The sequence below is a fragment of the Amphibalanus amphitrite genome, unplaced genomic scaffold (assembly GCF_019059575.1).
Source record: "Amphibalanus amphitrite isolate SeventyFive unplaced genomic scaffold, NRLGWU_Aamphi_draft 000068F_arrow, whole genome shotgun sequence".
Lineage (NCBI taxonomy): Eukaryota > Metazoa > Arthropoda > Thecostraca > Balanomorpha > Balanidae > Amphibalanus > Amphibalanus amphitrite.
This window is the reverse complement of record NW_024881564.1, coordinates 222,289-232,814: the sequence shown is the minus strand read 5'-3', so window position 1 is coordinate 232,814 and position 10,526 is coordinate 222,289. Positions and strand designations below refer to the sequence as shown.

The following is a 10,526-nucleotide window of genomic DNA, read 5'->3' as shown; positions in this document are numbered from 1 at the left end:
ATCGAAAATAGAGGAAAGTGATGCATTGAATCCGGACATAAGTATATGTGTTGATAATTGTATCGCTTTTGTGTGTCACATAAAGTTTTAACATCATTTAGATCGGGTGCACGGGTAACATAAATGAAGGAAATGCATACTTGGCGTTACACTAGTCAGAGGCGGATCCAGCTCAGAGTTTTTTTTTTTGGGGGGGGGGGGGGCAAACCATAACAGTTTATCGATTCTTTCCATGCATCGTTTATAGGCGTAATGCTAAAATTATGCCGTTTGGGGGGAGGCAAATGCCCATTTTGCCCCCCTGGATCCGCCACTGACACTAGTATTTATGTAGTGCTGTAAATTTGTTGCAACGCTGAACATTGATAGCCTTGCAATGATTCCTCATAGGAAACACGTCCAACTTGCTATCTTGGAGGATATTCCAACATTCCACAGTCAGAGCTCGAACTGATCATGAGATTGGGCCATGTCCGTACACAATGTCGATGCTTTTCTGTAATCAGTGAAATATATTTGATCTATGTTTTGTATTGTGTCGGTTAACCTGGGGACACTGGTCATTCGTCACGGACACTTGCTCATCAATGCTTGCTCCTTTATAATATACACATCTTGGGACCTCGATGTCACGTTTTGCTTTTTGGCGTCCGAAATTATTATTTCAGCTCCGCCTTCTACTTTGCGTAGTAAAATTCAAATGTGCAGATATGTTTACCTGCGCAGTATCTGACTTTCATCAGGGAAATCCCATCGCCCTGTGACATCTCTGCACACCGATATCTGACATTCCAGAGCGGGCCAAACCAGCTCGTCAGCTTTATAAACAAACTACCCGGCCAGCCGCTGCGCTCCGTCGGCGCTTCTACGCAGTGTGGTCCCAGTCAGACCCGCTGGTGACCTGTGTGAGACCCGGGAGCGCTGCCACCATGGGGCGCGGCGCTTCACGATCTCTGAGGCTGGCAGCATCGTTTTCGTTACTGCTGCTGCTGCTTGGTGTGTTCTGCGCTCCGACAGAGGCCTTCGTTAGTGGTCAAAAGAAACGACAGGAAGTGGAAGATGTGCTCACGGAACAGCTGTTTGCCGTCAACAACATGCTGGGTAGCATACAGCGTCACGTGAAACGGCTGGACGACTGGGACGAGGCCGTGGGAGGCCTGGAGTCGCGCCTGGATGACCTCAGTGCCGGCCAGGAGGCCGTTTCGAACCAGGCTGCCGACGCGCTGCAGCGAATGGAGGCTCTCTCCGAGACCTCCTCTGAGGCGCTCTCCGAGCTGGGTGGCGTGATGACGGCGCAAGAGAGCACGGCTGACGCGCTGGTCACTCTTCGTGATAACCTGACGCAGAGTGTGGTCGCCGTGGCCGAGTCCGTGTCCGGCCTGGCGAGCTCCCAGGCTGCCGAGCACAACGAGACACGCAGCGCGTGCGGTGACAGCGGCGGCGCGGCGCTGACGGAGCCGCTGACCGAGCTGCGGGCTGCCGTCGGTCAGACCACCGAGCTGGTACAGCGCACAGAGGAGACACTGGATGATGGCCTACAGCGCGTGGACAGCCGCCTTCAGGAGACCGGCGAGCAGCTTACTCAGCTCGGCCAGGAGGTGCGCGACGAGCGTCAGACGCGACTGACCCCCACTACACCGCGGCCGACCGTGGATCCGCTGCAGACGTTCCTCGACGCGCTCAAAGCCAGTTTAAACGAGCAGAAAACTAGCCCACCCAAATCTGCAACCCCGAGCATGAACTATGATTGAAGGATGTTTCACGCGAACGCCATTTTGCGAGCACAGACTGACTCACAATAAACGTACCACCGACGCTGGATGATGAGGTTTTGAGTATTGAAGGAGTGAGAGTATGAGGGGAAAGGGGTGGATAAGTGTTGCCTGTTGGCACACTCAGGGCAAAGTCATATCAAGCGTTCTTGCTTGTTGCAACAATTTCTGAAGCAATTACTAGCTTATACGTTGACATACATTTGCTTACTGTTGGATATTGAAGCTTATACCTACGCCTGAGCCTGAAATCAATAACTCGTCTTCGCTGCACGTGTCGTCCGCAACCTTTTATCCGCCGTTTCTATTCAAATGTCATCCACGATGCAGGATACTCCATTTCGCTTGGGCTGACGTCGGTAATATGATGACGCCTTCTATTCACATGGCAGTCAACGAGGCAAGCAGTTTGGCGGATACCTAGTAATGATTGACAGGAAAGCAAATGGGAGATGCGGGGTGGATGCGCTGGCTAACGCTATATATGGACATAATTAGGAGCTGAGCTCTCTCAGTCTGCCTGGAAACTCACCTCAGGAACGTTCGCTCGAGCGCGAGGCGGTCTCAAATAAAGGGTAAGGAGCGAGTTTGCTTGAGACCTCGACCTGCGTCTGAGGAGCATTCAATCGAACGGTTCGCGGGTGCCATCTGAAGCAAATATTAGGAACGTATTCAGAAATCAAGTGGATAATTTTCGCCGCGAAGGAACAAGGCATTGGTGTGCTGAGGACAAGTGCTCCACGGTTAAGACTTTGTCGACTGTGGTAAAACACAATTTCAAGACTAGGCAACCAGCCCGTCATCACCGTCTTTCAAAATGTTCGAATCACTTCGAGTCGGCATTTCGGCTCTGCTCTGTTTGGTGTTCGCGGTGCCGCTAGCTATCATAGCCAAGAATCGCGAGCTCCGCGAAGAGCCGATGGTCATCCTGGTGTTGAACATGACGGCATCGGCGCTACTCTTTAGCTCCACCTTTGTGGTCGTCTCCGTAGGCGACATGCTCACCAGCAACGACATACCGCCACTGCTGTGCTGTCTGTTCGTGGCAGTAGGAACCAGCTCCCTCGGCGCCTTCAAGCTGTCCGCCCTTTTCCTGGCCGTGGAACAGTTTGTCGCGGTGAACTTCTCGCTCCGGCACTTTGCCATCATGAGTCGATGGGTGAAGCGAATGATCTGCTTGACTGTGATATTTTGGGTGGTAAGCACACTGTTCGGCATCATCTGCTACCTGCTCGGGCTGGAAACCATTGAGGAATTCGATCAGCGTATGTTCAGTATTCACAACCATCACGAGCAATGCAAGTGGGAAAGATCAGCCAACATTTTCATGTTCTACAGTGAAAACTGCATGCTTGCCTGCTGCCTTGGAACATGCGCTCTCCTAATTCATACGGCAGTCCAGGGAATGAAGCATCAGAAAAGAATTTCCCAAGAAAATGGCGGCAATACCTCACTTTTGTTCATGGTGCGGTACAAGTCCTTCAAGCGCATCGTCAAGGTCTTGCTAACCATTGTGATCATCGACCTCGTTGGAACTGGCTTCCGAGTCGCCTCACGCTGGTTCGTTCAGTCTCCTGTGTTCACAATCGTACACTACCTGCGTATCCTGTTTCTCATCATCGAGTGCTGGACCTATGGGCTCAGTCATTTGACTATTCGCAACGCCATGAAGTCGTTCTTCGGATTCCGCCAGAACCGGGTGGTCCCAGATGAGACTGAAGACCAGCAGCCTGCGCCAGAGTCACAGCACGACGACCAGAGAGAAATGGACGAGGAATCTCACTGAATCAAAACAGTTTTAACTTTTATAGGCTATTGGAACGAAGGGAAATCTGATTTAGGGACGGCAATATCTCCAGCTGTCCATGTCTCGTTATCTCAATAACTCATTTTTATGAAATGTGAAGAAAAAGTCAATGATATCGAACGTATTTAACCCTCGCACCGACGGGGGGGCGGATATCCGCCCCCCCTGAGGTTTTTCGCGAATAGCGGGAAAACCGCGGCGCGTAGCGCCGCGAAATTTAGTATGACTATAACCTCATCAATTTTACACATGGTATGCAAGTTTGAACCTCCTACCTTTTAAGGTCAGGTCACCAGGTCACTTTGAATGACCCAACCTCAAGTCACTTTTTTGCAACTTTGTCACCGTGCCAGAGCTACAGTAGATGTCGGAGGCCTTTGAAAGTCGCAGGATATTATTAGGTCATTAGTAGCTACAATTTGTATATCTCGGAATTTTGATATCGGTGACCTAAGGTCAGGTCAATTTCGCGACCTCCCCATTATAAGTCAATGGGGGAAAAATCAACTCCCTGTTTTTACCACTAAAACGGGTCGGAATGGCCCCATATACCATACATGACTTCATATACGATCAACCTTCACTACCTTGAGGTCTGTTTTGCTGTTGGGCAGCTTTGAGGTCATGTGACGTCATCAAAGGTACCAAAGGTTTTTGGCCAATAACTCCGTACAGGAACAAGATACAGACGCGTGGATGGTCTCATTGTGTTCAGCTCGTCAAGACGCATCGAATGATATACATGATGACCTCGAGGTCACGTGACCTGAGGTCAACCTTTGACCTTGACCTTTCGAGGTCAACATATATATCATTCGATGCGGATTGACGAGAGGATCACGATGATGCCCTTAGTTTGTTCCTATCTTGACTAATTCGAAAGTTATTCGAGAAAAACTCTCTCCATATCTAGCGCCGCCATTTTGACTTTTTCGACCCCTGTGACGTCATCTTTGACCTGACCTGAAAATGACCTTAGTAAAAATTGTAGATCTTGGCCGTGCGTATCCGATGCCGTTTACCGCTTGTCGCTATCTTGCTTCGTTCTCGAGATCTCAGGGGGGGGCGGTCATCCGCCCCCCCCCCCGTCGGTGCGAAGTTGGCGCAGACCCCCGTCGGTGCGCGGGTTAAGAAGCGCACAGATTAGAATTTCGGAAGCGTAGCGATGGGTAGGTACTTACATACGAGAGACCCGCTGCTGAATTCATTCACTGTGCTATTTAAACAGCTCTGTTTGATCATTGTCTTCGTGATCCTTCATACACATGCATTTTACAGAACGCACTGCGCGATCCCACGATCAGCGCTCTGTAGTTGATTGGTAAGATGGCTTTACCTCAAGTTGAAGTGTGGATCGGAGGAATGCATATTGCATAGTCGAGCTGTGCCCGATAAGGCGCATAGATGTGGAAGTTTGATTGTTCGGAGTTCGGACCCTCGCTGTTTAGAGCCGTTAGGCCGATACTCGATGCAGACAATCGGACTTGCGGCCGCCGTAATTGCTGTCGCCTTTCACCCACTACGGTGAAAAATTGGAACACTACGCTTCGCTCAGTGTCTGATGCCACAACGCGACAGCACTAAACTACTCAGTCGTAAATAGCAATACCGCCACCAATTGTGTAACTACATATGTTAGGTAGTGGTGCATAATTTTATTGTTTTGCTGTGCTAGGTCGCTTTGATGTGCCCAACCCTAAGGGTAGAGAGGAATCGTAATGTCGCTCTCTTTAGGTATATGGGACAGTGTTAATTAATGGTAATGTGCGTCGAACGCTTGTTTTAAATGGAACTCTCGCTGTCGGCTCTGAAATATATTTCCTGCACCATTTCGCGGAAAATATACAAAAAACTTGCCTCTTAATCATAAATCAGTGTCGTTATTAAACTATTTGATAAATGATCGGTGCAAACATGGTTATCCTTTACCTAGCGGTCGCCCTACTCAGGCAGCCGGTGCGGAAGAACCTCTGCAGCAGGACCTCCGCAATGCCGTCATTTGAGCAGCTGGGGTCCTGCTGGTCCCACCGCGGCATATGATGTGGGACAGGCTCAATGCTACAGCGCTCTCACCGCCGGTAGAATCGGTCAAATGACACTGAATGCATGGTTGAAATAATTTTTTATCATGTGGCTTGGTCGAGAAGACCCTGATCCTTGGCTTACGCTCACAATCACCCATAAAATGGTCAAACTGCATAATTAGACCAATAACTAGTATCCAAACAAAATAACGCCTTGAAAAAAAAAACGGTGCAAACTGGAACCAGTGAACAGTGCCTTTGCAGCTTTTGTTCTAGCAGCACTAGGCCAACACGCGACTCAAAGCTTACAAGCCGTTTATTTCCGACCTCATAGAATATCAGGATACACACACAAAAACATTTCATAGTTTACATAAGTGAAGACCGCTGTCAGCAAATATTCATACTAATTATGCGCATTACGTAACTTTATCGTCTGTTTTATAAAGTAAAAAATCTGTTTTAGCAGTAGCGGGCGCAGCGAGTGTGACTTTTAAGCCCGGTTCGGGACGCACAGTCCGGGGAACACTGAAGAGCGGCGTTTCAAGCCCTGTTTGGGGCGCAGAGTCCGGGGAACACCGGGGAGCAGTGGGTGCCGGGAGGGCACCTGGAGCACGGCGGTCCCCGCTGATAGACGGGATGGTCCACCACGTTACCCACGCCGCCGTAGTTGCAGAAAATGTCCGTCTGTAAAAACAACACCTTCGTCAGTTTCAACTGGAATTGGCGGGTGATTCGAATAGTTAACGGTAATTGGGAAGGATCGGTGAGACCAGATTTTCTAGACAGAGACTCAAATGCTGTTTTTTTCAATAGGTCCGGCAAATAAATATTGGCTGTGTTTAAACTAGTGTATTTTTGACCGTGGTCAATTTGTTGAAGACAGTTTGCTTCCACACCTCTCTGGCTTATGTATTTGAATTGCCCAGACGTACATAAAACTTTCAAAATAAATTCGTTGTCAGCACTTTTACTGATTCAGCCTAATCATACACTTTATTATTATAATCTGTGACGAGGCTTTATTATCACCTGTTCATTTCATGTCTAAGATCATATTTAACCCTCGCCCCGTTGGGGGGGGGGCCATTTTGGCCCCCCCCCTGTGGTTTTTCCTGAATAGCAAGAAAACGGCGGCGCGCAGCGCCGCCAAATTTTCAGTACCTTTTCGGGCATCAATTTGACACCTTCACACCAAATTTCAAGTCTTAGGTCACCTTAGGTCAGGAGCTATTGAGGTCAAACTGAGGTCATGTTCGAGCAAAAATGAGCAAAAAACATGCAATCTTGAAACGCTCACCAAATCTACAGTTATCAAGCAATTTCAAAGTTCTTTATATGGTCTAATAGACAAAAAGCGGCGCTACAAAACTGCTATCTCGGATTTTCAAAATTTTGGGTTTTTGACCCAAAAAATTTCAAAAAATTGATTTTTTTAGAAAAACTAAAAACAAATCCAAAATTTTTCCGAATTTCGAAAAAAACCGGAATATATGTGATAGTCCCTGCGCTCTTCTATATACATACCAAATTTCAGATCGATATCTCGTTTTTTGGCCAAGTTATAGCGAAAAAACTGTTTAAAAATGATGACGTCAAATTTTTGAACTCAATTTTTAGCGATTCTAGAACTCGTACGGCAAAACAAAGACCACCATTGAACTCCCCGTGACGAGCTGCATCGATTCGATACCCATTTTATGCAAAAATATCAACTTTGAAATTTGACCTAATTTGACCTGACCTTGACCTGACCTTGACCTGACCTTGACCAAAACGTGACCTAAGCTGGCCCCAAAGGCTGCCTGACCCACATAATCGCATTTGTCATGTAAAATGGACCATAAAACATGTATCACACGACACTTTCATATTGTGACCCCCCAGTGACCTGACCTCAGTGACCTGACCTGGTATCAGTGACCTCAACTAGCAAAATATGTGTTTGAAGAACATTTCCCCATCGATGATTTTCAATGAAATGCATTTTACTCGATTTTACAACGCATTTCTTGAAATGCCTGTAAACGGTGAAAATTGGACCTTTGACCTGACCTGTGACGTCATCGGTTTGACCTAGGTCAATAAAATTGGGTCACAAGGTAGTTCCCTGATAGGGCTATCCAACACCGTTTGCCGCTTGTCGCTACGTTGCGTGGTTCTCGAGATCTTAGGGGGGGCCAAAATGGCCCCCCCCAACGGGGCGCGTTGCTCGGCAGAGCCCAACGGGGCGCGGGTTAAAGCTCATGGAGCAATGAAAGCGGGCTATCACTTCGCAATAATTATATTTGGTTTAGTCAGGAACACAAACGACCATGTTAAAATCTAGGGTTCGAAGTGATTAAAGAGTGAAAAAATGTAGCTTACTCGTATAACTGGGTCGTTGTTCATGATCATAGTCCGTGCCAGCACGCCGCAGCCAATGGCCCTCGTCTTTCCCCACACCATCTGTGTGAAGTGTCCTGCATTGGTGCTCCTGTGAACATACACGCACACACATACGTCACACAAAATTATTCATCCGATCGATCTTTTTAAGCCTTGCTATGTTGCAACGGCACCAGCCATGCACCATGCAACGGCACCAGCGGACGCTCTATTCCAGAAAAAGAATGTTGGAAAAATAGCCGATTTTTGTTTAAATGCCACGAACAGCTGCCTATCACACATGTAACATCTATAATTACTATGTATATACTGTGCAATACGATAAAAGAATCGACCTTGTAAGTTGTCGTAAATAAACATTAAGCATTAAAAATTATGAAATAACTCATGAATTTCTCGGATTTTATGTAAATCTTTGGTATGCTAACTATTATTTGCACACACTTAGCGTTCAGTGCCTAAGGAGCAAACGTTTTCCAGAATGCTTATAACAAGGTATAACTCACCGCCACATATCGACTGCCCTCCGGGAATAGATGCGCACTTCTCGGTACCATTCGCCGATCACGAATTTCAATTTTTTGTCAATCTCAGAAATGTCGAAGTGGTAGGCAGATCCGAGATTTTGGCCAACACCATGGAACCGTTCTGGTGAAAGAAAAACATAAACTTAACAATATGTGGGCGAACAGCTCTTTGCAAAGCGGTAAGCATTGGTATTATTTCTAATTCGTTATTTGTTCGCAACAAATGATCTATCCATCTCTAGTTTGTTCAATGCGTTATGCAGCTGACATTAGTGGGTTGTACGGACCTCCAGGTATTTAGTGGTTGGTTGCCAACATCACAATAAGCGATCTGCATTGATGAATACGTCTAATGGCTGTTGAAAACCATTGCCGAGTTGTGTGCACGAACTCTCTTCTTATTTCTATTGAGTCATTTTACAGGAGTGTCTCTGTCATTCAAAGTTATTGCACCAAAAGCACATAGGCTAACCGACCACTCCTTTGCTGGAGGGCCGTACGCTGTTGTCAATTCACACTCTTACCGGTCTTCTTGCAGTCACCGCAGTCATGTAAGAACTTGCATTTTTCAACGTGAGCTTGGGCGATTTCGGCAAGCTCGTCGTCCCATTCCTGCGAAAGGTGCGCCAGTTTCAAAAAATGCACATTTCACATGTTTTAGTAATCTCTTGTGAAGCTTCAGTCTTATTACTGTGCATAACTACACAGAATCAATATTGTACGGAGAGACATATTCAAAGCCGATTGATTATCTTTAGCCGATTAACATCAGCTGTCTGTCAAAAGGGTAACATTGTAGGAACATTTTAGCCTGTTAGAAACAGATGAGCGTATACCCCGCAATGGGTTTACTTTCACAGATCGATCGATGAGACGACTAATACTTACTAGCTCTATCATATCGGCTGCAGGGGGCAGAAATCCGTCGAAGCCCTGGACGTTACCCCTGGCCACCTGACTACGGATCACGTTGTGCATCTCGAGCACATGCTTCCGCTGCTGAAGAGTCGTACCGCGCCACAGCAGGCGGCCACAGCTGGAGGACGGCGGCTTCCGGTTGCAGAGCTGGTGTTCTTGGCTCAGGCGGCAGTAGTGCTGTGGATGGCGCACGTGCTGGCAGAGGGCGGGGAGCACGCAGAGCAGGAGCACGGAGAGGAGATGGGTGATACGGCCCATCACGACAGGGGAGAGAGGGGTGAGCTGTTCACGGGGCGGCTGCTGAAGGCAGAGTGACAAGAGGGGACGCACGGAGTGCCACCCTAAATCAGAAAGGGAAAGTGAAGGCGCGCGATGGGGAAAGAATGGTGGAGGAGGGGAGAAAGGGTTGTTTTTGAACTTTTCCTTTCCGCGGATCGCGATCACATCTCTGTCCCTCTCGGTGCCGAAAACGGCGGCTAAAACTAGGGCACAGATCTGCTGTCGCTTTGTCCGTCAGCGGGGTGGGGGCGGTGTTTGTGAGAGGGGGAGCCGTAGCAGTAGCATTTCAATGCAGTCCATTTCTAGCTGAGACCACAATATCGGGGACCGGCCGACGCCGGCAGCTCCAGTACTGAGAGATATGAAAATCGGTAATCAATTTGTGGCATAGATGCAATAAATGCAAATGCATGCAAAGATGCCACCTATATTTTGATTAATTTCTTAACTATTGCTGATTTGATCATTCCTTTCATTAATTACTTAACCCTCGCCCGCAAATAGGGAGGGTGGTTGCCACCCCCCGGGAGTTTTCTGCTCTACACTCAACATTTTTAGAGCTAGAACTGCTAGAAGCCTGATTTTTCGTATAGCTGCTCCTCTATCCTTTCTTGATGTCAACTAAAAATTTCAAGTTCCTCTGGTTTTTGGTTTCGGAGATATGACCTTGTTTTTAGGTCATGTCATGACCCAACTGAGACTGACCAATTCTCAACATCTTGCGTTAGCTATGGGGCCTTGTGAGCTTTTGACACATTGATTTCGGCCTTTTTTGCCAGTCTTACCTCCCACCTATCATGGAACATGTTGT

At 47.6% G+C, this 10,526-nt stretch overlaps 1 protein-coding gene across 1 annotated transcript; it reads right to left on the bottom strand.

The window, feature by feature from the left end:
- Positions 1–5,904: 5,904 nt before the first annotated feature.
- On the bottom strand, positions 5,905–9,783 carry LOC122378952 (scoloptoxin SSD976-like). The gene is made up of 5 exons (XM_043360672.1): positions 9,407–9,783; positions 9,043–9,130; positions 8,498–8,639; positions 7,971–8,079; positions 5,905–6,290 (listed from the first exon to the last, which is right to left on the bottom strand). Exons 1-5 carry the CDS (start codon positions 9,692–9,694, stop codon positions 6,147–6,149), a joined length of 771 nt encoding a protein of 256 aa, XP_043216607.1. The 5' UTR covers positions 9,695–9,783; the 3' UTR covers positions 5,905–6,146.
- Positions 9,784–10,526: the final 743 nt, after the last annotated feature.